Source organism: Vitis vinifera, chromosome 8, assembly GCF_030704535.1.
Source record: "Vitis vinifera cultivar Pinot Noir 40024 chromosome 8, ASM3070453v1".
Lineage (NCBI taxonomy): Eukaryota > Viridiplantae > Streptophyta > Magnoliopsida > Vitales > Vitaceae > Vitis > Vitis vinifera.
This window is the reverse complement of record NC_081812.1, coordinates 19,968,814-19,996,257: the sequence shown is the minus strand read 5'-3', so window position 1 is coordinate 19,996,257 and position 27,444 is coordinate 19,968,814. Positions and strand designations below refer to the sequence as shown.

The following is a 27,444-nucleotide window of genomic DNA, read 5'->3' as shown; positions in this document are numbered from 1 at the left end:
ATCTCAATCTCATCTCATTTATTTATATCTATTCTTATCTCCATCCAAAAAAAATTAAATGGGACGGGTGGAATGAACATAGGAATTTGCCATACCTTGTTTCATTTAATGTTTTAATTTTTTATAATTTATTTTAATTTTATTTATGTTAAAAAAGTTTAAAATGATAAAAACTGAAAATAAAATCAACTGAAATGATCTTTTATTTAAAATCATATATAATCAAGATGAGGTGAGACAAAATCACATTTGAACTTGTCTAGAACCTATTTTGAAGTTTTAAAAACTTTTATAATCCATCTCAAACCTATTTATGTTCATCCCAAAACCTTTCCCGAATGGGATAGTACCTGGAAATTGTTTGCATATATATAAACTCATGAAAAAATTTAAACATATATTATAACATTAAGCTAATGAAAATAAGTACACATCCTCTAGAAGCAGACAATTTGAACATAATATTAGAATAAGGTAATATAAAAGCAAGTACATACCCTCTACAAGAAAATTCTAAATTTTATATTTACATAGAGAAACCTCTCGCATTTACAAGGCTACAACTCATGTTAGACAATGGCCCATATTTTATTGATAAATTGCTAACAATACAAATATGACCAAATAATTTGGACATATGTTTATTTAGGGTGATGTGGAGATGTTATTAGGACACAAAATAAACTGTTGCCTTTTAACCTTTGCCAGCTGCAAAGAAATTCTAAATTCTAGAGAATCAAGCCACTTGGACGAAACCTTAAGGTGGGGCAGAGGGGACCAGATTTTGTTGATAAGCCACGTGTACAACAAACATGGCCAATTTATCTGGATACATGTTTATGATCCTTAAGTTGTCATAAAAAGCGTTTTCTGCAATCATATATTCTCATTTTCTCCTCCATTTAATTATCTCCACTTTCTTCACTAGCTTTTCTCCAACTCCTCCTCCAATTGCAGAAATCACTCTCGATCACTTCGCCGGTTTCCGGCGACATGCTACAACGCTCACCTTCGCCTTTGCAGTATATGAACGGCTCAACATATCTTGAATTCAGATTGCGATTACGGTACCTTTCTGCCCTGATTCGCATCCCAGATCCGTTTTCTTTTGATTTATGAAAAACCATGTGAAGTGATTGTAACCGATGAAAATATAGGATTGCTGTTGCTTTCATGATCGGCTTTCACTTGTAACCATCGTTCGTTTTGTTGCTCATTCATGATTTGATCCATATATCTCCGTAGTTCACAGTTTTGGGGTTAGGGGTTACTAATTGAGATGTTCAACAAAATTATAAAGCGCGGCCATCGGAAGCCGTCCAAGGCCGATGCGATAGATTCGGGATTGTATGGATTTGGACCGGCTGGGAATCGCAATTCTGGGATGGTATCGACGTCGAATGTGGTTGTAAACCATGCGTCTCGGACTGCCCCAGCTCTATCAGTGGTCAATTCGGCGCCACAGCCCGGTGGGGCTGTGATTGATCCAACGGCTCTGCCTTCCGGCAATATTGATCCCCTTCCTCCGTTTCGGGATGTTGCTGTGTCGGATCGACAACTTTTGTTTCTTAGGAAACTACAAATTTGCTGTTTCCAGTTTGATTTCACGGACACTTTGAAATCAGTACGGGAAAAGGAAATTAAGAGGCAGACCCTATTGGAGCTTATTGACTTTATACAATCCGGTTCTGGGAAAATTACAGAGAACAATCAAGAAGAGATGATTAAGATGATTTCTGTAAATATTTTCCGATGTTTTCCTCCAGCTCCCCATGAAAATTCCGGCTCAGAAATGCTGGAGATAGAAGAGGAGCCCTATGCGGAACCAGCGTGGCCTCATCTTCATCTTGTGTATGAGCTACTTTTAAGGTATGTTGTTTCATCGGACACCGACACGAAGATTGCCAAGCGGTATATTGATCATTCGTTTGTTCTAAAACTGCTTGATTTGTTTGATGCTGATGACCCACGAGAGCGGGAGTATTTGAAAACCATATTACATCGCATATATGGGAAGTTCATGGTGCACCGGCCCTTTATTAGAAAGGCCATTAATAATATATTTTATCGGTTTATATATGAGACAGAACGGCACAGTGGTATTGGTGAGCTTCTGGAGATTCTTGGGAGTATAATAAATGGGTTTGCGTTGCCCATGAAAGAGGAGCATAAGTTGTTCCTTGTTCGGGCTCTTATACCATTGCATAAGCCTAAGGCACTTGCACTGTATCATCAGCAGCTGTCTTACTGCATCACTCAATTTGTTGAGAAAGATTACAAGTTAGCAGATACGGTTATTAGGGGTTTGCTAAAATATTGGCCTATCACTAATTGTACGAAGGAACTTCTTTTCCTTGGGGAATTAGAAGAAGTGTTGGAGGCAACACAGTCTGCTGAATTTCAACGCTGCATGGTTCCTCTTTTCAGACAGATAGGCCGCTGCCTGAATAGCTCTCAATCTCAGGTTTGGGAAATGTCTTAAAATTTTAAAGTCTTTTTGATGTAGCTTTTAACCATCTTTTATAAGTATAATTACATGATTAGTGGTGGATTATTATGTGAGTAATCTTGAAATTTTGGATTGTATTGGCAGGAAAAGAGGTTTATGCCTTACATATTTTTCAAGGTTTAAACTTTCTGGATATAAAATTGTTTGACATAGATTATTGTGCTGACATTTCTTGCAATTTTTTTTTTTGTTGGTAGGAATATTACAAATTTTCTTGACATTTTTCTACTTTTCTGTTTATGTAAAGTGAATGTTGACAATGATTTTCTTTAGTTGTTTTCTTTGTGAGTGTATTTATACCTTTAGAGTTTTGTACTTGTTGACTAATTTAGATTTGATTAGTTACAAGGTTTACTTCTTTACATTGCCTATCTTGCTTTCCTTCACATTTGTTGTATATTTAATTATTTTCTTTGGAGTCTTCCATGTTTCCAAATGAATATTATACTGGAATTCTCTGAAGAGCATCACAGCAATAACTACTAGTAGCCTGAGGCATCTTTTATCTCCTATCATACCGTCCTCCTTGTCTCCTTACATAAGAATCCAAAGGTGTCTTGTGTGACAAATGTGCCAGAATGTCCTATATATGTTATATTTCTCTGTTTCTAGTACATGCTTTGTAATTCGTTAGGAGCAAAACCCCCTACCCAAGTTTACTTCCGCGATTTCAGGAGAATAACTGCCTATGAAAAGCAAATGGTTTTTAGGAGAATAATGCCCTTTGCCGTGTGTGGTAGAAAGAAGAAAAGAGTGATAAATACCAGTCCATTTTGGTCCCCCTTCTCCATCAACAAAAGGGTGCATTGATTGGTTAAGGTTCATTTTAGATGCATAATCCTTGTTCTAATCTTTTATTTATGATATTGTCATTTCAATGTTTGTGTCAATGATGTTAACTTCAATTATGAATCATATGCCTATCAAGAGAAAAAACTTTGATTATAAAACATCAAACTTTCATATTTTATCTGTTCTCGCAGAGTGGAAACCTTGTATTATTTAATCGTGTCTGCTTGTAGCTGTGGTTTCTTCTTTGACTTAAATGTGTATGCAGGCTTTTTTGGTCATTATTTCATCCCATATTCTAGTTTAATCTAGAGGGATTCAGAATGAGCCTTAAAATTCAATAAATATTGGTTATGAGGCTTGCAGGCAACCATTGAAAGACCTTATCCTGCTTGTGTGGAGACTATAAATCACAAACATGTTGGTATCTTACAGTCACTAAAGTGTCCAAGCAACCTGATGGGCTGAGGGGGAATACATATACTCCCTGTGTATATATATGTATCTCCCTCCCCCACTTGGCTAAGCCTTTTGGTGGTCAGTGTATACTTCCTGTATATTTTGGGATGCAACCTGATGGGCTGAGGGAATATTATAACTCCCTGTGTATGTATATGTATCTCCCTCCCCCACTTGGCTTAGCCTTTTGGCAGCCAGTGTATACTTCCTGCATACTTTGGGATGCTGTTTGGGCATTTCCTTTTAATATATACTCCCTGTTTTACCTATCAAAATATATTTATATATATAGGGTGTATTGTATTTAGTCTTTGCTGTCCTATCACTAGCTATCTTTGATCCATTTTTAGAATTTCTAGTAGAGTTGCCTCTTGGAGGGATTTCCTGTGTTCAAGATATGAGGACTATAAAAGCAGTTGCCTCATAAAAGAAAGGCTACATGCAAGCCGAAGTTTAGGGGTGGATTTGGGAAGGAGAAAGGGAGGTTAATATCAGCATGGGTCTAAGTAACAATGCTTGTATTGGCAAATAACTATGGACAAATAATTTTGAAGATTGCCCCAAGAGCTAAGATATCATTTTCAATGAGATGTCCATATTCTAAGAAATTTGGATATCTTAATATTTCATTTCCAATGAAATATGATATTCTTAGATATTAAATCCCATGAATATATTATGCATTCTTGTATGTGGTTTGTATAACGAATAAAAAAATATCAAGACAAAATGGAAAACATATCGTACTTCAATATTTAATATTTATTTAAAACAAAAAATATATTGTATCCCAATATTTCCTATTAAAAATATATAAAATATCTTTCATATTTAATATTATTTGAAAATTGTTTGTTCTATAATCTTTCATTTAGTAAGTAATTTTTTTATATTTTATTAATAATATTCATAATTAAAAAGATTTATAATTTATATATAAAAATGTTATATTATGTTGTTAAATGTATAAAATACGACATAAAATAATTTTAATATTTAATACATACAAAAATATTATTTTATGTTGTATTTTATACATATTTTTCATTTTTTTTCTTTTTCAAACTATAATGTTAATTTCTTAATGATTTTTTATTTTATTTTTATTTTGTAAAATGATTAATATAAAGAATTAAAAATTTCGAAGAAAATGAATGAGAAGAATAAGTTTATAACTCATGGGATATGTATATATCATATCTCAACTTAAAATTATCATATTCTATATATAAGGGATATTAAATAAGAGATTAAATAATATATCTCACCATTTATTTTAATCCCATATTTGGTTGAACATGGATTATAATAAGTGTTGAGATAACTTATCTTATCTTATCATCAATCGAACATGAAATCTATATATGTATATAATCCCATCTCTTTTTCTATTATATCTGACCAACCAAACATGTTCTTAGGCTACGTTTGGTTGGCAAGATAAAATAGAGTAGGATATGTATATTTAGGATATTATTTCCTATTGGATGTGAAATACATATCCTATGATATGATTTCTAATGGGATATGACATCCTTGAATATTATATTCAATGGATATGATATCTTAAGGTAACATATTCAATGAGATATGCTATATTATGGTTATATTTAGTTTGTAAAATGAATAAATATTTGAACTTTATAAATAAAATTTTTTGTTTTATGTTATTCAATATATAAAAATGACACACACACACATATATACATACATAATAATAATAATAATAATAATAATAATAATAATAATAATAATAATACATATATTAATATTAGTATACTATATATTTTATAGATATCTTTTTAGTTCTTGTTTTTTAACAATAAATTTAATTTTATAATAAAAAAAAATTATTTTACAAAATAAATAATATAAAAAAAGATAAAAAAACAAATAAATTTATGATTCATGAGATATGTATATTCTATCTCTTAGCTTAGGGTTAACATATCTCATATCGAAGGAATATAAAAAAGAAGGTGGATGATATACCCATTACTTAGTCTAATATGATTGAATATAGGATATAATAAGTGATGAGATAACTTATCATATCTTACCTCCAACCAAACATGGGATAAAATATGTTATCATTTCTCTTATTCTATCACATGCTATATCCAATCAACCAAACATAGCCTTAGGGTAATGGTAGTTAAAATACCAATGGATCTTATTGTGTCTATTCAGAAGATTTTTTTTTTTTTTTTTAGATAATCTATTCAGTTAGATGTAGAACAAATATCTAAGTATGTCTATGATTTACCTTCTTTTTCTATAGAGAATTTCTTGGAAACATTTGTCATGAAAGAAAATGGTATCTATTTGATGAAGTTGCATCACAAATAAGATGGTGATTACCAGTCTGTTAGCAAGTTGGGAGAGTTGGGATTTGGCCAGAAAGGGCATGGAGGAGACATATTTCACGAGTACAGATGTAAGATTAACTTTTCATGTACGTGCTATCTTGCATAACATGCATAGGTATGTGCTAATAAGCATTAGTTCTTGTCTTTATGGATATTTGTAAATTAACCAAGGGTTATGACACATCCTATTTGTATAATTATGATGTATTTTGGTCTTATTCTTTTCAATAGTTTCTTGTTTATTAAACAACTTGTTAGATCTAATTAAGGAAGTTAAGCAAGGGAGAAAAGCTTGAGCTTTCACCTTTTAGGAACTGTTTCTTTGAGATAGAATAAACACATTGTGAATTTTGTTGAAATCTTTTGATGTTAAGATTTTGTAGTTGTTTTGGGATTGGATTCCCATGTGATTGTATCCCTTTCAACAGTTTTTGCTTAGCCAATCTGCATTGCAGGTTGCCGAAAGAGCCTTCTTTTTGTGGAAAAATGACCACATTGTGAGCTTAATTGCCCAGAATCGCAATGTCATTCTCCCAATCATTTTTGAGCCATTGGAAAAGAACGTTCGGTCTCATTGGAACCAGGCAGTCCATGGTCTCACCATTAATATTCGGAAAATGTTCTTGGAAATGGATTTTGATTTGTTTGAAGAATGCCAGAAGCAGCATGAAGAGATGGAGGCCAGGGCGAGAGAGTTGGAAGAGCAACGGGAATTGACATGGAAGAGACTGGCAGAAGCAGCAGAACAAAGAAAAGGAGAGGATGGGATTACAGTCTAACAGATTTTTTGTGGTGGAAGGCACCACTAAAAAAAAAAGAATTGATGATGGTAGATGGGACGGAGAATGCTCCTTTCAGTCCTTTGTCCATTTTGGTGCTATTGTGTTAATTTTTTTTTTCCTCAATATATATTATATAATTTTTTTTTAACCTTCTCTTATTTTTTATTGTTTATTAAATATCATTCCGATCCTACCAATGAAAATATCAGGAGAGCAGCGAGCTTTGTAATTTAGAATGTATGAAAAATTGTGAGTAATGCGCTGCTGCCGAGGAAGAATGATTCTGTATTTTCTTTCCCTCTTCTCTTCTATGAAGAGAAGCGTAGATATCTTCTCTTCAATATAGTTTATACTTGCTCAAAATGGACTAGGGAAATTGTGAGAATTGGGGGTGGTTAATTTTGTATCACAATCGTATCAGCACATGTGACTTCTTTAATGAATGGATCGCGCTGGATTTGATTGTTCAGACTCTTTAATTTAATTTAATTTGTATAAGTTTATTAATTTATATATATATATTTAAAAATATATATAAATTTAAAATGTTTTGTTAATTATAAATGTCACATTGTAAAAAATTATATAATTAAATAAAATTTTATATATTTCATTATAAAAATAAAAATATTTTATAATTAAAATGCTAAATAAAACAATAAATACATATAAAATTAAAATATTAATTTATTTTCTTATATTATAATTAAAATTAAATAACTAAATTAATCAAGATTAAAAATTTAAAGTGAAATTAAAATTTAAGTTAGGATAAAGGGTTACACCGTTACAATGACGTGGGTGGTATTGAAAAGTTATTTATGTTCAATTTAACTCATTTATTAAATGAATTAAACGAATTGCATAAATCTTTTCTAGCCTTTGTTTTTTTCCTCTAATAATAATTATTTTCATGATGTGGTAGGAAAAATGCACCCATATCCAATGGGCCATGGAGCGGCACGGGTGTGGGTCGAATGGTAATGCATGACGTGGCAGGCCTATCTTTTGGTAAGAAGACCTCAACCCTCTAACAAACATATAATCATTCTCCCCAAATATTCATCATTGAAATATCCGGTACAGTTGGCATCCTCCTCTCCCTCCCACTCTCTCTCAATTCTAATCCCTTCACTCCTTCCTCTTACTGTGTGTCAATACATATATACAGATATCAATACCAGTCACCCATGTCGAAAAGAGGCGGTGGTGCAGCACTCCAGAAGGATGTCCCATGGCGGGCATCCCCTTCCGGAAAACCCATCCCCAAAATCCACCATTCCCCTATTCTTCGCGTCTCCCAAACCCCTTCTTCCCATTATGCTCTCTCCATCATGAAGGTTTCTACCTCTCTTTATTCTCGTTTATTTGTTTTATTCATTCATCACTGGTTTTAATGTTTTATCCTTCGTGCTGGGCAAAATTTGAAATTTGCAGCACCCAAATCCAATAGGGGATGGGCTAGCAACGGAAGCCATCGTGGAAGCAGCAGGCCCTGATTGCATTGTTCCTGGACAGGTTACTCCCGTTAGATTGCTTGGTCTCAAGGTACTTCCTTCTTCTTTCTCTCTTTTGCACGCATTCGACCGAGAGCCGTCGCCTTTCTTCTCTATGTTAATGGAGGGCCGGAGGTAACCGACGGTTCCGACTTTTTTCCGGTCTCCGCCTTGAATTTTGCACATGTCACAATCATCTAAATGGGTTATTTTGAATTTCGTGGTTTATTTCACCATTCCACATTTTGATGCTTCTTTGGTTAGCAATTAGTACTGCCCCTTAACCATTGTAACACTCTTATTAGGAGTCATATTGATCAGTTATTTGGTGCAAATATCACATGATGAGTCTTGAAACCTATCTTGGTTGAATTTGTTGTAATAAATTGGAAGTTTTATTATGTTTCCCAAAAAAGACCAACAACAACAAATTGTGTGTTTCTTTCTGTTATGATAATTTTATTATCACTTGTGTTAACTTGGTAGATTTATGCTAGAGGTTTGAAGAATTCCAGGGTTGCATATGATGCCAATAATTTTCTGAATTTAACTCTCTTGTCTGTCAGGTGTAGTCTAGTTTGATGTCCTGATTGTGCAGCCCTACAGATTTTCAGGGCCTTGCTTATTGGTGGGCATGTAGAATTTATAGAAGGACAAACACAAAAATTTAAACTATCAAAATTCTTTTTTCTTTTTGTATTATTCTTATCTACGCAATCCTCATGACTCTTAGGTTTCATGTCATTGAAATTTGTTGGTGGTCTTATCTGGAATCCCTGCTAGAACAGAGAAAATATAAGAACGGAGGGTATACCAATTTAATATTTATGTCAATTAAATAAAGATTTGTAGCATCCTACTTTAATGCATTTCACAAGATTATATCCAATTGTGTGAATAAATATCTCCTACTTTATTTTCTGAAAAAAGGACCGGTGCTGCTAAAGGGGATGTGATGTGATTTAATCTACAACAGGCAATAACTGGGGATGGTTATTCTGAGAGTTAAATGATTTCTAGTTGTTGATTTCACAGAAAGCAATTATTCTAAAAGGATAAAAAGAGATGAATAGAGTGTACCTACTTCACATGAATGCCTCTTTGGATCTACAAATGGTTCTTTTAAATTGCTTACACTATATTTGGTTCTTGGAAAATTTGAGGGAGAATGTTAGGGAAAGAAAATAGAGAGGAAAATTAAAAGGAAAGAAAAAGTGATGAAAAATAAAAAAATAGATTTAAAGTCAATAAATTATTTTTATATATTACTTCAAACTCATTTAACTTATTTTTAACTCTTCTATGTAAAAATTAAATAATTTAAAATTTCATAAGTTTCCCACTAATTTTAATTATTTTTTCTTTTCTTTTGTATTTTTCATGATGAAACCAAACATAAGAAAATCATTTTCCTTGATATTTTTTTCTTTCTTTGGTACTTTCCTAGAACTAAACATAGCCTTAAATATAATGCAAAGATTCTAGAAAGAGAGAGAAATACATTTGAGGGAAAATCTTTTATAGCAGAACACAATTTACCATATAAGCTATGATCTTCAACTCCAGGAGATTCTGTGGGGGAGACTTGTGATAAGTGAACAACCTGCTATATTTTATGTAATAGAAAATGAAAGGAATTTAAACTTACTTATGATCACCCAAGTTCAAGATGCGAGTCTAATCTAGTATCAGGGAAACTAGATAGACCTCTATAATTCCTTCTCTGTGAGGATCTTTCATCATTGTTTTTTTACTCTTTCTTAGTAATAAAATCTTCAATTTTCCTTGGAAAGAAACCTATATGTATATATAACCTCTATCAAACTAAGATAAAGGAGTTACTATTGTGAATGGCCCCAGAAACACAGGTGATTGGGTTATTATTTTCACATGGTAGAGTAAAAGTATAGGAGCAGAATAACCTCAAGAAAGATTCTTGAGCCTTTATGTGGATCTTCTTTTGTCAGAGCTATATTGGCAGAGCATCATTCAGAATTCTGATGCAGAAAGCAGGCAAAGAAGGACTTGTGTGAATTAAGAGGGAAAAAAAAAATGTTTGGAGAATTGAAAGTCAAACTTTAAATGCCAAAAGATGGTGGTGAAGTTCCAGACTCAGAGAAAAGAGGCTCTAATTCATAATATGTCAAATGCATATGGAAAGGGGAACATGAAATTAGGCAAATTTGCCAAGAATGAGATTCTGTAGTACAAAGTAGCATGTTCAGCCAAATATTTGGCATTTAATGACCCATGCTGTAATTGACTAGAAGCTTTTTTTTTTTAAAAAAAAAAGTTATCAACTTCTAAGATTACAAAAATGAAAGCTGGAGATTTGATTCTTTTAGTTGAAATAGTTTTAATTCGTACCTGATAGAAAATAAGTTTCTTAAAGCATTGCTCATAAATGATTAAATTCATTCAAGTATAGCATCTTCTGTATTTGAATTTTCTTACAGCTTCTTTGCTCTTGTTTTATTTTCATGGAGTCTCTTTTTCTTTACTAGTTAATATTTTTAAGAGTGAGTTCCTAAGTTATCTGCTCAAGTAAAAAGCCTTTTTCTGGTGTCAGTATACTCGATATACATAATCTGACCTTTTTTGGTACATAAACATGACATGGTGAGCCTTGTTCTCTGTTCTGGAATCATAGAGTAAAGCTAAACATGTCAAGTTTTTTGTGTTTTCTCAGAGTTGTATACTGCCTCATTTTAATTTTATGATATTTAACTTTGCATTATTTTTTATTGAGATTCACTACTATCAGATTTTCTCTATTAAAAAAAAGCCTCACAATCAATTTTCTTGTTGCTTTCTTGATCTAGATAATAATCCATTGAAAACTTCCAAGGGGGGAATATACAGCTAACTATCCTATATGTGTTTCTTTGGAAAACTACATGGTTGCCTCTGTTCTCATATTCTAGGTGATGCAATTTTGGACTAGTATGTTGTGATTTCTGATATATACGGTAGTACGAATTGGGAGACACTAACTAATCATCTAGCAGGGTTTGTTTCATAAATTTTTTGTTGGCTCTAGGACTTGGCAAACATTATACTTTATCAACTTTTATTTATTTATTTTTGGCACATTATATTTGTCCTAGAGATTTATGGGACTGCTTTCGTGGCATCACTCTTGCCTTTGTATGATCTTGGCATCAAATTTCTATTTCTGCATATGCACAGGTATGGCCTATCCATATTGACATGAAATTTATGGAACCAGTTGGACGGGAGCTTAAGCTGCTTGGGAAGGTAAAATTCTAGTTTCCAAGTCTTAGAAATATTTTATAAAATCCTTTTGTAAGAGGAATGCTCTCAAGGGAAAAAGTATCTCTTCTATAGTCTATCTGCTTGATTTTGTGATGTATACATAGAAGTCAAAATTCCTATCCAGTTTATGGAGGATAAATATACACCCTTGAAGTAAATATACCTGGTTTATGATGATAGATTCTTTTTCTTTTTCTTACACCCCTTAAAATAAATTATTATTCTTGGCCCCCACTAAACTTATTTTCTAGCTCCGCCATTGTTTATGGGGAATAGAATATACACTTAAAGTGGATATGGAATTATCATGATAGATTCTTTTGTTCTAGTTTCAAAATTTTATGATGATTCTTTTGTCCTAGTTTCAAAATTTTATTTTATAATTCTTTTTGCTGGAGGAAAGTTTTCAAAGGAAAAAATACAACTTTTGTGTTTGATTTTGTGAATCTAGTATGTGGGGAATAAAGGGGTACACTCTTAAAAAGAGGGATGTGCTTGGTTTATCATCCCTTGTGATGATGGATTCCTTTCTTCTTTTATTTATTTATTTATTTTTATCAGATTGTTTCTTTTTCTTTATTATTGTTGCCTCATTTTGGAAACAATTTTTCTTCCACATGGTTTTGCTTGGTTTGACTTGTCTTCTCAGATCTTTTCTGTAAAATGTTGACTGAAATTCCTATTTGTTGTTGTATTGATGGCAGCTAGGAAAATAAGGTTAAGAAAATACCCTATAAATAACATCCATGATCGTCTCTCTAATGCTCACTATTAATTTTATGTCCATTGTCAATTCTTTAATTTAATTAAATTTAAAGTTTTCTTGTTTGGTATGTGGTCCTAAAGCACATTGCACTTTCACATGCAAAACCTGAAAGTCTGCTTTTTGTTTGAGTTTCCTGTCTAATAGATGTTTCTAATTCTTTTTTGGCTGTATGCAGTTCATGGATTCAGCTGTCGATCTCATGAACAAATCCTTTATAGACCGTTAGCAATTTTGGGTTTTTGGTTTATCAAAGAGGGTGGCCAGAAGCAGGCAGCTTGCCAGCCATATGTATGATCCTACGTTTTTTGGAACTTGCAGAAGCCTAGCCAAGCTGAGTTGCTGTAGAGCTGGTCATCATCAGCATTTTATGCCCATGTTTAAAACTAATTTCTAGATCATAAGCTAGAATTTTTTATGTTGATAGTTAAGAGAAAATGAGGTTCCTTATCCCAAAATGCTATTTCGGCTATAATAGAATTCTAGCATGGATTTTCCTCCATGAAATACTACTTGGATGTTTTATAATTTTCCATGTTACACTACCTACTGGTGAACCAATGGATTGAACTTGTTTCCTGTGACTTTGGCAGCCATCGCAAAAGAACACTATTGATTCATTCTGTCCAGTTCCATTGTTGAGCAGGGCAAAACCGTTATAGAAAAAAGAAAAAAATGCACATGTACTACTTGGAGTCCTGAAAAATCCCAAAGATGAAGGTGAGGACAATGACAGGCACAATTCAATTGAGAACATGATTAAATGCAGGTCCTATAAAACGAATGAGTGGGATGGTAGTGCATGCGCTCACCTCCAATTGACAGCACTTTGTAAGGTGTCTGGCACAAATCCATATTCGTGTTTGCTCTGTGTATGTCTAAATAAATACTGGAGAGGATTTAGGTTGAGATTATTGAGATTCGCATATTGGTCTGTGCTACCTTCCAAAACTCCATCCCTATCCTTTCGCCTTTTTATCTAATCATCTACTTAATTAATACTACACTTGCCACCTTCTATAATTGGCAGATGCAAAACCTATCTGCAAACTGCAATACTGGTAGTAGTTGTTGTACAAGTAACGAACAGCCCTTAGCAAATAAAACCAGAACTGGTGATGCAAAAAGGGCGGAAGAACTCAATGCAATCTCAAGAAATAACAATAGAATAATCCATGGATGGCCTAATTTAACCTTCTGAACATCAAGTCATGTAAGCCAATGGTGGAGTTCCCACAAAACTAGTGTTATCCACCTATCATCCTATGTAAGATTTTCTGGTCACTCCCTTTTCCGCTTTTCCCCTGCCCTTTGCCACCTCATTTCTTATATAAGAAGGGTAAACCCCTCTTGAGCTCAGTGGGAAAAGCAGCCATGCAAGGGGAAAATTTGCGTAAAGGGTCTTGGCTTGAAGAGGAAGATGAGCGACTGACTGCCTTTGTTGGACTGTTGGGGGAACGGCGCTGGGACTCTATTGCAAGAGCATCAGGTATGATTCACAAGAATGAATAGAAAAGATGCTCACTGTTGTGCTCTGCAATCTGAGTTTCAAGTAGTAAGCTTTTCCCCAGCTGAAGAAGTTTTGCTTGCAGGTCTAAAAAGGAGCGGTAAGAGTTGCAGGTTGCGGTGGTTGAACTATCTTCGCCCTGACCTTAAACGTTGTCAGATAAGCGCTGAAGAAGAGCAAATCATCCTTCAACTTCACAAACGATGGGGTAACAAGTAATGTTCTTTCCTCTTGTGGTCTGCCTGGATGCCTCATACTTAAATCTTACTGACCAAAACTTTGGGAAGGATTTTTCTAATTCTAATCTCTTGTAGGTGGTCGTGGATTGCAAGAAGCTTGCCAGGAAGAACCGATAATGAGATAAAGAATTACTGGAGAACTCATTTGAGGAAGAGGACAGAAATTGAAGAACAAGGTATACTGCAATTTTCTGCTTCTTGATTCCTCTTCTATTAGTTATATCCACTTTCCATAACATCAAGTCCCCCTACAGATAGCTTTCAAAGTGAAATAGACAATGCCAAACAAGATTTCTTGATTCAAAGCAATGCAAGCACACAGAAAAGTAACTATGAAGACTGTGGATCTGTTGAGGATGTTTTGGGAGCCACAGATGATTCCTTTGATGCTCTTGCATTGTCAAACTTTGCTTTCACAAGTTCTCCCTATGAAAACAGATTTTCAGATTGGATGTCAGGGCTGTCCAGTGATTTGAATGAAATGAAATATCATGGGGAATGGAATAGTTTAGACTCTTCCTTCGGTTATCCGGCAGGGATCTTTGAGGATCGTGATACTAGTGTTTGGGATGGTTCAGGCTCTCTTTGGGTCATGGACTAACTCACACAGCTTATGAGCTTCATGTAGTGAATCTAAATAAGTCTTAGGTGGTGTTTGTTTTTTTACTTAATTCTAAATAGAACCTTAATGATTAGTAGTGTTAAATATTAAGTTGTTTGTTTTGTAGTATTTTATTTCTCTTAAGTATTAAAAAAGTAAAAACAAAAATCAATATATTATTTTTTTTATAGAAAAAATTATATATTTGAGTTTTTTTTTATTTAGTAAAAAAGTTTATAACAAGATACGAAAAAGTAAAAAAAATAAACTACCTAAATTGTGAAAACAAATTCCTTTCAACAAAAAGTAAAAAAAATAAACATCATCTTAAATTGTATAATATCCTGTAAAAATATCTGCTTATGCTCAAGTGATGACTCTCTATTGAGCCCTTTCCTTTGCCTTTTTCTCTTGGATGGAATTTAAGGGTTAAAATACCACAACAGGACAGAAGAGGAGAGGTGAGGACTAAGCTTCCTAGCCATGTTCTTTAGTAATGGGCTTGATCAGTTGGATAAGTTTAAAAAAATTTCAACTTTAAATGCCACAGGATCAAGTGCCACTAACCACGTAAGCCATAACCAAACAAAATGCATGACGCAAAGCAATGTGCCTAGTCCCTTGAGGACATGGGAATGGTGACAAAAGCTTCTTTTAAAATGATTTACTCTTCATCAAGTGTGGAGCAAATATTCTTGAAGGCCCATTCACATAAATCAAGAAAGTAAGAGTCAATTTGACAATATTTTTATAAAGTACTTTTAACATAATAAAATATTTTAAACATAAAATATGTTTTTGAAAAAAATCAGATGTCAGAAAAAACTTAAAAAAAACTTTTAAAAAATCAAAAAATTAATTGTAAAGTTTATTGAAAAAACATTTGATAGATAATTTTTCTAAAAATACTTTTATTAAAAGTACTACAAATAAAAACACTATTAAATGTGGTATATGATTTTTTTTTCAACCTTCGTGATAATAGACTTAGAACAAGACGTAGTTTAGGGTGAATGTAAAATTGAAGGTGTAAGTGATTCTAATACTACTACCATCGTAACTTTAGAAGCCAAAGAATAAATCCAGACAGATTATACAAATGAAGTTCCCTCAATGTCCTCTACAATGGACCAAACTGGTTTAGTAGCGTCCAGTTGCAAACAAGTTGGATACCTAGTGGAAGATTTTTTAAATTATTGTCCAAATCAACAACTTAACATTCAAAGTATGAGACCCCCAAGTGTCATTGCTTTTGTCGAGTCAGAGAGAGTTTCTGACTAAGAAATCCTGTAATAAATATGTTCCTTACAGTCTCTATGGGCCACAAAGTTGGTCAGCGTAATCACAAGATAGAAGATAATGTTTTCCAATTGGCAACCATGGCTGACTACTTGGCCTATAACTGAAGAAGCCCCAACAAGATCTGAACAGGTCATTGTAGATGACATATACTAGTAATATAAGATCAACCCATGAGTCCATCACCCTTACCCTTTTTTAAATAAGACAAAAGGGTCACCCATATGAACTGATCAGTAGTTCTTACTACATGTCATATGCCTTCTGCACTAGCAAAGAAAATTTCTCCCCAAAACCATTTCCCTTTTCTAAAAAGACAAGATGGATCCGACGTGAATTGAACAAGCCTTGGTAGATGTCATTGGCTGGTTCAAAAAAAAGAGACAAATCTATCCAAAAAAAGGACCCATACATTCCATAACAAAACCTAGGTCTTCCGGAACCATATAGCTAGCTTCTATCTTCCATGCATGCACTAGTTTTCAAGCCTGGTGGTCACTCACAAACATGTTGTTCAGTATTAAAGAAAAAAGGTAAATAAAATTGAACCAAATTTTGTAAAATCCAAATTTAATACACTTATATAAAAATAATGCATTTTTTTATTATTAAAAATATTATCTTTTAATAGTATATAGGAACTATTTTTTATCATTTCGGTACTATCTTTACTCTAGAGTCTATGAAATTCAAATTATTTATAGAGATTTTATATTTTATTTTTTTGTTTTCCTCTCAAATGTATGACTAGAAACACACTTCTCCCTGTTCTCTATGCTTTAGATTTGAAAAGAGAGATAAAAGAAAGCATAGGTATTCCCACAGTCGCAAACAAGTTGTTCAATATTTGAAAGGAAAGTTTCCTTTGTGGGTGGAGACAAGGTTATCTCAGCCCATGTAACAAAATAATGTGAATATAATACAATATCTTTCTCAATTAAAATACATGCTATGTATCAGTTGTGGTCACTGTTCACCCTGTTGCCCTGCTTTTCAACCTCTGTTCTCTGAGTAAACCATTATCGGATACGGGTAGGTTCTACATCATATTAGGGTATTGGGCAATAGAAAACAGATTGCTTTGCGGCAAATGTTAAGAACTTGATCCGATTACGTGTACAAGTATCTGGTTTTCAGTTAAAGTTAAGAGAGTGCGACATATCTGGTTATATCCCAGCAGAAAAGAGAAAACAACATCTCAATTGTCCTCTTTCTTTCTTTTTGTTTTAGTTTAAGAAGAATGAGTAAAGAGAGAGGAGTCGGATGGATTGGTATGACATGCATAGTTAAGACTTAAAAGAGTCAATGCAAATAACAGTACAGAAAAATGATTCATTATCACAAGAAGATGGGGTTAGAGGTACAAGAGTAGAAAGGAAGATAAGAGAAATAAAGGAGGAAGGAGAGTGGAAGAAAGGGCAAAGGAGGATGGTGAGCCGCTCAACATATTCTCGGAGTAGTCATCACCAAAACCATATCCCCCACCACTTCGTTCTGTCCTCCACGTTCCAAGGTTGTTGCCGCTGCACATCCATGAACATACCATTTCAACTTCTTTGTCGTTTGTTTATTCAGCAATCAAGTCAATCACATAAAATTATTATCGTTAAAAAGTTAAAACATGCCAACTAGGCTAGGCTTAAACCAACCCAACTTTCCAAAATTCGGTCCAATGGGAAGGTTTGGGTTAGGCCCAGCCCACAGACTTTTCGGGTTGGGTACGAAAGTTAAAGGGGAGAGAGTTAATGAGATGTGAAAAGGTTAAGGGGATTTGACTCATTTGAGTGATATTTAGTGGAAACTGGAAAGTAAAAGAAAGAGGAAAAGAGACCTGCCACCGAGGACACCGGCGTTAGTGGTAAGTTGATCAATGAGGGCAGCAGATTTGGGCTCCACGCTGTAGGCTTTTTCGTAGAGAACCTCAACGGTTTCACCTGATGCAATGAAGAAGGCTCCGTTCACCAATATGTCCCCCTCGCTCCTCCAATTCCAGTCCCTCCACTTCTTCTCATCCGTATCCACGCGCTTCGTCACCTATGCCACGTTCATTCAAACCCCCCATCATTACTACCCCATCTCCACTCACCATTCACCCCACTCCCATTTCTTCCCCAATAAACACATATGCATCTTCAAGAAATCATATTTTTCTAAACAAATGGCTTTAGTGCTCACTTGAGAAAAAAATAATTTAAATATAAAAGATTGAAAACTCTTTCCCTAATCTCAAACTTTTTTGAATTTCCAAACATTGAATTGAAGAATGTACCTCCTTGGCGTTGCGATTGGAAGGCGCGGTATAGCGATTCCCCTGGCTGTTGATGGTGGGGCTACCGCTACCCCCAATAGCATACATCTCCCAACGAGTAAAATCATTGTTGACCACGTGTATATAGCCGCGTCTGCACCTAGGCATCCGCTGCACCAGCTGCTCACCAAAGTGATTAAATGCTATAGTGACCTGCATCCCTGAATCGGGCACATACGAATCGCTGTGACCTAACAGCATCACCTCATCGTGATGCGAGAAAAAGTTGTTGGATATTGTTATGCCTGTGGAACCCATCACTGCATCGATCAAACCGTCTTTACAATGGGACAACGAACAGTGGTCGATCCATATGTCTCGTGATCCGAATATCGATATTCCATCACCGTCCGACAGTGTGCGCCACCCGTAGTGTGTGGGGCTCGACCGCACGTTAGCCTCGCCCGACTGCACGCAATGGTGGATGTGGATGTTGTGGATGATGACGTTACTGATGTACTGGAGAGTGATGCAACCGCCTCCGACGATGTGGACGTTGGCGCCACGGCCGTCTAGGGTTTTGTAGCTGTTGAAGATGAGCTCCTGGGAGAGTTTGATGAGCATGTTGGTGGCAAAGACGATCCAGAGAGGGTCGGACTGGATGACGGCGTAGCGGAGTGTGCCGGGGCGAGGGGTGACGGCGTCGTGGTCGGAGGAGTCGGTGACGACGTAGATCTGACCGCCTTTGCCGCCGAGGGCGTACTGGCCGAATCCAATGGCGCAGTCGGCGAGGCGTTGGCGGTCGGCTTCCCAGTTGGGGTCGCACCTCCAGCAGTCGTCTATGGGGTTTCCCGTGACGCATGAGGAGGACTGGTCGCTTTGGGACACTTCTAGTGTTTGTCTTCTTGACACCGACACATTTACTCTTCTGCTCTCGGAAACGAATGCAAATGTAGATAGAATTGACAAAGTTCAAATTATCTACCAATAATTGTAAAAGATCAAACGGAATGAAGAACAAATGATTGAAAAAAATATGTGAAAAATGTAGGAAATGCGGACAGGGGCAATGTCGAAGCGACCGGCTACCCTTTAACTTTCAAATTATTTTTTTGGGAAAAAAATGTAGCATTTCACATTGGAAACTAAGGAATAAAAAAAAAAAAAAAAAAAAAAAGGAAAAAACCTTTGAAAAAATGATGCAAAATGAAACCCAAAATGCAGGGTCGTCGAGATGAAAAACCCTGACCAACACAGTGGAAGAGGAGAAAAGGAGCAAAAGCCTTAGCGCAGAGAGATGAAGATGGTTTGTTCAATACCTTTGAACTTCTTGGACAACAGCTTCGGGGTCTGGATGTTGACCGAGGAGGGTGAGGTTCTGCATTGGCGTAGCAAGTGCAGAAAGTGAGCTTAGAAGAGAGATTAGGACAATGCAGGTCCTGCGAAGCATGGCTGATGCAGAAGGATGAGTCTGGGTTGGTTTTCTCCGAGAATGATCTACATCTAACATCGCTGAACGCTGCTAGCGAATAGTAATATGTATTACTGAGAAAAGCAAGTATAGTTATTAGAATAACACATGGTAATGAGGGTGTTGAATTGAGTAGGCTAGACCATTAGCTCTGTTTCTCTAGTGGGGTCTTCGTCTATAATCATTTTAAGAGACTTTTGGGATTCATTGTAAGAGAGGGGAAAGGGAAAACAACAGGAGAAAGTGAGAAAAACCAGAGACTCAGTGCCTCTGCTCTCACTTTCTTAGTAGGAGGAGGAGAAGAGTGCTGAGAGTTTACTTCATGGCTCAAGTAGTAAGTAGTTCCCTAGTTACCTGGTATAAAAAGAGAATGTCTAAATAAAATATTTAGAAACCGATAACGTTTGGAATAGACGCTAAAGTTAAATTTAACTATATTTCAGCCTAAACAGAAGCCCTTTTCATACACCCTTCTCTCACCAATCATGGACCTCGTTTGTTGAAAATACAATGGTGAAGAGCTAGAATTGAAGTGCAACGCCGGGAAGTGGGGGAGCAGTGTCCATAAAATCAAAAAAGCAATTGAGAGGAGTGGGAGATTGGTCCTAGGGATCCCAGTAAGCCACTCTTTCATCTTCTCCTTTGTGGACATGTGGGCCACTAAAGTCAAAAGAACTGGGTCTCTTTCATTTTTGTTTTACCCCTTTTTTTCTGCATTGAGTCAAGACCCTGAATCAATGGGTCTCCAAATTCAATGGGCTCTAGCCCTACCTCTCTGCCTGCATTCGTTTTTCAAATTCCTCTATTTTTTTCTTTGCTTCACGTGAAATTCTAGGCAATTCCAGTCCCCCAAAATTCCTCAAATTCTTGGTTTAGCTCAAGTTTGAAAGCGGCATTCTTTCAAATACTTGTTTACTTGATGTTTTTTTCACTTGGTCTTCCCACTCATCCTACTTGAAGAATTTCACTAGTAAGAATATTAAAATTCTAGATTCTTAACTTCTTTCAAAAGAATGTATGAAAAGCATACCACGCATAAAAATTTTAATGAAGACCCTTAAAATTATTGGAATATTAAAAGACATTAATTTTAAAGCAGATGCCAAAAAATATGGATTCCAATGAGAAATCAATCAATCATGAAGAATATCTGTTGTACTTGATTTAAGAGGATTGAGATACTTTAAAGGGGAATATTTATTGCCCAGTCAAATTAGAAAAGGGCAAAGAAAAGAAAAGTGTGAATATTTGTAGTTCTAAAGATCATCCAGTTACCACTATCAATAAATAGGATTTCTTTCTCAAAGTTGATTCCATATGTAACCTAAGGTCTTAGGATAGTCAGATGCTCAGAATCTGCATCAGGCGAAAGAGAGGTGCATCGGGGTCTCCAAATTAAGTGCCTTCTCATTCCTTTCTTCTCCAGCTGATAAAGGAAGTGGGCCTCTATCTCCCTTTCTAACTGAAATTGACCCCAGCCCATTAATCAATTTTGGCAAAACTCATTCCACCTAAAATTTTAAATTATAATAAAGATTTGAAAATTCTAACTTAGGCGAGTAATCCATGTAATGATTGTAAGTAAATTAACTTCCAATTGCCTTTTCCTTATATGCTCTTTAATATTTATAATTATTAAAAGTTCATGTGTCATTCTCTAATTAGAACTAGCAATAACCTCTTATAATAAAAATGAATTTATTTATATTATAAGTTATAACAAAAATAATTCTCTTTCAATTACATGTGATTGTATTCTTAAAAACATGACATTTAGTTCATATTCTTACGAACACAACTATTATTTCGTTTTTCTTAAGAACAATGTTTAGTTCATATTCTTATGAACATAACTTGATTCGTGTCCTCAAATGACTTCTAGATGTTGTTTTATATGATCATAACAGGGCTTATTAATAATCTTTTGAATAACAAATATTTCAAGCATTAAAAATGGGGAAAAAATTTGTGGATTCAAAGAAGAGTTGATTTTGATAACAAAGGGAAAATAACGTGAGTCATGAAAGTAACAGCATAATAAAGCTAACAGTAAAAGTGATATTCTCCAAATTATGATTTCAAAAGTCAAAACTGAGGTGATTGAGAATATGTGGCAAGTTTCATATGAGCTTAATAATTCATTCAAAGATCATAATTTTTAAGAAAAATAAATTTAAAATTTTGTAGTGACAAAAAACGATAAATGACAGACAGGGACGAGGCTTGTTCTTTTAGCATAGAGAGTAGTTAGTAAGTATTTAAGTGTGAGCAGAGTACAGGGATGATGTATTTTCAGACAATTAAGTGGTCACATGCGCCCTCCTTTGTCCCTAGCAGATTTTTGACTCTTGGGCATCTGTAATTATTGGCCTTACACAACTGGTTGTGGACCCCTTCTATATTTGCGTATGGGCTGGAATCCTCTCTACTCTGCAATCACTCCAAATCTTCTAATACTTTTTGAAAGTTCTTTCAAATAGGATATCAAGATCCCATATCCCACTTATTATTTTCAATCGACACAAAAATAAAATTTCCTTCAATAAAAGTCTTTAAATTGAAAAAAAAAAAAAAGAAGAAGAAGAAGAAGAGAGAGGGTGAAGAAGAAGAAGGCAAGTGAATAACACTTCAACAATAGAGATGCGGCGGGGTGAGGGTGACCGGCCGTGAGGATAGAGGAGCATCATTTTTGAGGGGGGAGAAGGGGAATCCAATGATGAAGTGAGCCGGCGTAATTTTCTTGGTAAGGGTCCACAAAGAATTTTTGTATACTTTTTAGGTATTAAATTTGAAAATTGTAAAACCAAAAGTAAAAGCAGTGAAAATCAGTAATTATTTGTAACATAAATTCCGGGATCTTTTTTTATCAAAGATGCGACCAAACTTGGTAAAGGAGCTCCTTTTTCAAAGTTTGGTGACATTTGTCCGCCATTAGCGGTTTGCCCAAACTGCGGAGCCTTTTCCAAAGCCTGAGCACCACGCCCTCTAACTCAATTATTTTCCCTCTATCTGAAAATTTTCACGTGTCATGTTTAATTGATTATAGATAACTTCTAGGAAGCAAGTCTCAAACCTCGCCAAAGCTAAATGGTTGGACATATAATTTCCTCTATCTCAAACAAAAGAGAATATATTTTCCATCTGAAGGTCAGATTTTGTTTAATATAATCCTATGAAAGTTAAACATCCAATCTATGTATCCTGTTGAATATTGTTAGGTGCCAAAGTGGGATATCCACCATTCAAGCCTACAAAAGAAACCTCATTTTATTATTGTAGGACAGTTTAGTTGTCTTTTAATGGATTGAACATCATCCATTAGTTAATTTTTTGACATAAAAATTAATTAGAAGAAGATATTTATAAGCTTATTGATTATTGAGTCTTTAAAATATTACTTATTAGCATCTATCATTCCTATCTTATTATAATCAACAATCGACTTCCTTAAATGAGAGTTGTTCTCTCCTATCCATAAATATTATCCGTTGTTCTTTACTTGTTTAACGACATTTATTTGATGGTATTTGAAATTGTCTATTTTAATATTCACTCTTATATATGAACGCAAAAGTCCATCTGTTCACAAATATGGTTTCCTTCTTTTATTTAATATCTCGTTTATTTATTTAGTAAATATTTTTTATGCTTGATTAATCAATATCTTCCTACGTTATTTCATCGATCGAAGTATATGTGCTTTGGTTAGTATTCTTTTTGTAACTTTTGATTTAGAGCAACACGAAAATTCTAATTTTTTTCTTTTGATCGGATAGGAATGTATAAATACTTTTCAAGTGATAGGTTTTTGTTGAACTATGTGGATATTGTGGTTCTAAGGTAATTACTTTTATTTGAGGTAAATCAAATTTTTAACCTTACAGGAAATATGGTATGATTTTGAACCGTACCAACTAATTCTCAAATTCGTTGGGAATGGTACAGATTTCCGAGATTTAATAAAAACCAGAAACAGGGGAAGAAAATTGAAGTAAAAATAGTAATCCAACAATAGTGGCATGAGGCCGTGACATATGTGGACTAAGTGAAAATCGTCAGCAAAAATCAAATCATTTTTGCTAGATATGACAGGTACGTATAATCTAATAATGAGAGAAAGTTGGATGATCCAGGTTTCCACTTTCTATGATTCCACCTAATCAATCACATCCTTGTCTTAATTATGACTCGTGCATGAATTGGGTAGAGTGGATGATGCCGATGAATGGTTCAACTGGGCTTAATGTCCATGACCCAGACGTAACTCAACCTGTCTCAGGTTCATGTGGGCTTCTAACTCACTCAATTCAGAAGCCTATATCTACCTCTCTCTCTCTCTAGCGAGTATTGTGATCCCGGGTCCAAATTAATACTCAAATCTCATCGTCTCCAACCTCGGCCAGGCCCAGATTAGGTTCCGACTGGTATGAACTTGTTCAACCTAGCTAGTCAAATCCGAAGCCCAAAAAAGACCAAATGTTGAATTGGGTCAACCAGGTCTGCCCAGCTTGATATTTCAATTGCTTTTAAGTAAACGCCTGATAAAGAAGATACTTCGACCTGTGTCCTTCTATTAGCAGGATTCAAAGTTCGGCTATTGTCAAGCGTTCCAATCGAGCTGCTGCTCCTCCTTTTGATTATATCCATATTGGTATTAAAACTTTTAGTTTGTACCATTCTATAATGACTTATATTTGAATGCAATTATAAGCAGTCTGCCAAAATTTAATTTTGCAGGCGTTAGTGAGATTATTTATCTCAAATCATACTCATCTTAGCGCTAGCCGGTTAATTCTTATATATTACATTCAAACTTGGGAATAACATGAAAAGGTTACATATATACTAATTGCACCACATCATCCACACACGGGCCATGGCTCTAATCTTAGCTATACACTTGTAACGTAACATAAGTCTATAGCTAAGCTTAGGGCTACTTTTATTATACAAACTTGTAGCAAGATCAGACATTCACGTTGTCCTTGGAAAGAAAGAATATGAGAAGATTTTAAGTATGGTTATCAACCGCGTTACCATCCTTAGTTTGAGCGTTGTTGGATGGTCCAGGATTATTTTCCCAACCGCTAAACTTCTGCCTGGGAATGCTATGGTGGTTATTTACATCAGGCTGGTCACCTGTCTCTGAATTCTCCGTTTCGTTTCTCGGCTGCTCAGTGGCGGTCTCGGTGTTGATGTTGCCTTCAATCATCAGCATCCTCCTATTCATGGCACAGGCGAAGTTTGCCATCACGAGTAGCAAAAGCAATGAGATTACTAATCTCTTCTTCTTCATGGCCATGGAGTTGGGAGGGAGTACTACAAGCGCTTTTGGAAAAAGATTATTTCGTGGATATTTTTTTTGAAGGTAAAACAGCTACTTATAATGGAAGAACAAGAGAGAGAGAAGCAGACATTGATTACAGAAGTGGGTGAAAAGCTTAGAAAAATCTGATTGTGGGATATCCACCAAGGTCAGATCAGTAGTTGGTTAAGTGAGTGCTATCAGTAATGCTCCATTTTCTGCCTTCCCCTATAGATAATTTTGTATGAGCTAGTCACGATGATGGGCTTTTATCCCCAAATAGGAAAGAGCCACCTCGGCATGACAAAGGGGGCCACTATCATTCATCATCAATGTGCAGTTCTGATTAAATGTACAAGAAAGGGCAGTGGATAAAATCGAAAATTTTGTCGATAAGGCAGAAGCTTCGAGATAGTGAACACGGCTGACATTACTGTTCGGTTAATTAGGAATTTAGGACAAGTTTCTAACACCAAAAAAAAGTCTCGACTTTATCTTAAACATTTTGGCTTATATATACATTGAAGAAGTAAATTGGACAAGCACTTCCTTTTTGGGATAATTGTGTTTTGCATCTAATTAGGTTCAAAAATTAAGATTTGATTCATAAAAATTACATAATTAATGAAAATAATATAAAATATGAAAAAACGAATATACATTTCATCACTGTTTTATGTATTTTCTATCACAATATTTGATAAACTTTTTTATCTTAATTCTTTTTAATAATTATTTTAAAATTTTAATATTTTTAGAAAACTAATTTTTTAAAAAAAATATATCATTTAAAAATAATAATTTTGATATATTTTTTATATACATAATTTTAAAAATATATATTTTCTAAGATGTTTGATTTTTAAATAATAATAATAATAATTTATTTTTATTTTTTTGAAAAATGATGTATTTTTTTCCAAACCACTAAATTAAATTAAATTTTATTGAGGTTTACAAAAAGAATAAATTTTAAATAAATATTTTTCTACTTTTTTTTTTTCATAATCAATAATGATCATTTTTGGAAAGATAAAAAATTTATATCATTCTTCTTAATATTCACACTTTCTCTAAGTCTTGAGCTTAAATAATAAAATTATATGGATCAAAGCTTAATTTTTAGGTTTAATTAAGTCCAAAGGGAGAATTACCTTTTGAGGGTAGATGGGCCCCCAAATTAACAAAAGGTCCATATAACTCTTCAAATTGAGTTGAATGACATGAAATAGTAACAAACAAATATACCCTTTAAGAACATATATAAAATATTTTATAAAATTAAGTTAAATAAATTTTTTTCAATAATTTTTTTAAAAAAAATACTAAATTAAATAAAAATAGTTTTCAAAAATATTAAATTAAATGAATTTTTTTTCAAAAATATTAAATTAAATTTTTTTTTTCAAAAATATTAAATTAAATTAAAGTATTTAAAAAAAATATTAAATTAAATATTTTTTTAAATATTAAATTAAATAAATTTATTTTAAAAAAATATTAAATTAAATAAATTTATTTTAAAAAAATATTAAATTAAATAAAATTATTTTAAAAAATATTAAATTACATAAAAATATTTTTTAAAAATATTAAATTAAATAAAAAATATTAAATTAAATAAAAATATTTTTCAAAAATATTAATTTTTTTTTCTCAAAATCAACAAAAGACATTTTTGAAAATACTGAAGGATGATATCCTTCAACTCAATTTTCATACTTTCATTGGGTTTTGGGCTCAATTTGAATAGTTACATGAACCTTTTGTTAATTTGGGGCCCATCTACCCCCAAAACATAATTCTCCCGAGTCCAAAACACAATTATCTCTAAAAACCAGCAGGATTGACACCCAGCGTTTTGATCTTATTCCTAAAAACCAGTAGGATTGACACCCAGCGTTTTTGATATGGAATTGGGGCAAGTCTTTTAGCTGGGCCATTGAAAAACCCCAGACCAGTTACTTGGTTTCATGCTTAATTAGTGAAGAGAAGTTCGGAATGCCTAATTCAGAGCTGCATGCCCATTTCATTTTTGTACCAAGGTACCGCCACCAACTTCCGACACGACACCAGTAGTTAAAGATGGGCACGACACATTCCTCCTGTGTGGGGTGTCCAGAAGGTTCTAATTATTATAAAGCGTAGGCATAGATCTTTCCTGGAGGCTCACATTTGGCGCCCAGCTATTTCCTTCTCATCCCTGGTGGCTGATTCCCCCAACCCCTATAAAAGCCTTTTCTTGGCCTCGGCGGGTCTCCATAAAATATTCTATTCACAGTAATTCAACTTCAAAATGAATTATTAACTCAACATTGCTTAGTTGAAGGG

The 27,444-nt window shown here is 34.3% G+C and overlaps 4 protein-coding genes across 5 annotated transcripts; 3 read left to right on the top strand and 1 right to left on the bottom strand.

The window, feature by feature from the left end:
• The first annotated feature begins 849 nt into the window (after positions 1 to 849).
• Positions 850 to 7,196, top strand: LOC100253747 (serine/threonine protein phosphatase 2A 57 kDa regulatory subunit B'). Of its 2 annotated transcripts, none has more exons than XM_010655688.3 (2): positions 850 to 2,464; positions 6,039 to 7,196. In XM_010655688.3, exons 1-2 carry the CDS (start codon positions 1,280 to 1,282, stop codon positions 6,063 to 6,065), a joined length of 1,212 nt encoding a protein of 403 aa, XP_010653990.1. In that variant the 5' UTR covers positions 850 to 1,279; the 3' UTR covers positions 6,066 to 7,196. The 2 variants fall into 2 exon arrangements, with proteins under 2 accessions (XP_010653990.1, XP_002268629.1); XM_002268593.4 differs by having other exon boundaries at positions 853 to 2,464; positions 6,582 to 7,196.
• A 682-nt stretch (positions 7,197 to 7,878) lies between these two features.
• On the top strand, positions 7,879 to 13,027 carry LOC100258894 (uncharacterized). The gene is made up of 5 exons (XM_059739217.1): positions 7,879 to 7,988; positions 8,080 to 8,248; positions 8,346 to 8,456; positions 11,594 to 11,662; positions 12,622 to 13,027. The coding sequence occupies exons 2-5, from the start codon at positions 8,099 to 8,101 to the stop codon at positions 12,670 to 12,672; spliced, it is 381 nt and encodes a 126-aa protein (XP_059595200.1). The 5' UTR covers positions 7,879 to 7,988; positions 8,080 to 8,098; the 3' UTR covers positions 12,673 to 13,027.
• A 106-nt stretch (positions 13,028 to 13,133) lies between these two features.
• On the top strand, positions 13,134 to 14,895 carry LOC100262377 (transcription factor MYB27). Its single transcript, XM_002265857.5, has 4 exons — positions 13,134 to 13,932; positions 14,036 to 14,165; positions 14,265 to 14,365; positions 14,444 to 14,895. Exons 1-4 carry the CDS (start codon positions 13,818 to 13,820, stop codon positions 14,788 to 14,790), a joined length of 693 nt encoding a protein of 230 aa, XP_002265893.2. The 5' UTR covers positions 13,134 to 13,817; the 3' UTR covers positions 14,791 to 14,895.
• A 2,545-nt stretch (positions 14,896 to 17,440) lies between these two features.
• LOC100267540 (pectate lyase-like protein 3) lies at positions 17,441 to 19,854 on the bottom strand. Its single transcript, NM_001303072.1, has 4 exons — positions 19,657 to 19,854; positions 18,359 to 19,265; positions 17,921 to 18,123; positions 17,441 to 17,612 (listed from the first exon to the last, which is right to left on the bottom strand). The coding sequence occupies exons 1-4, from the start codon at positions 19,845 to 19,847 to the stop codon at positions 17,444 to 17,446; spliced, it is 1,470 nt and encodes a 489-aa protein (NP_001290001.1). The 5' UTR covers positions 19,848 to 19,854; the 3' UTR covers positions 17,441 to 17,443.
• Between the last annotated feature and the right edge of the window lie 7,590 nt (positions 19,855 to 27,444).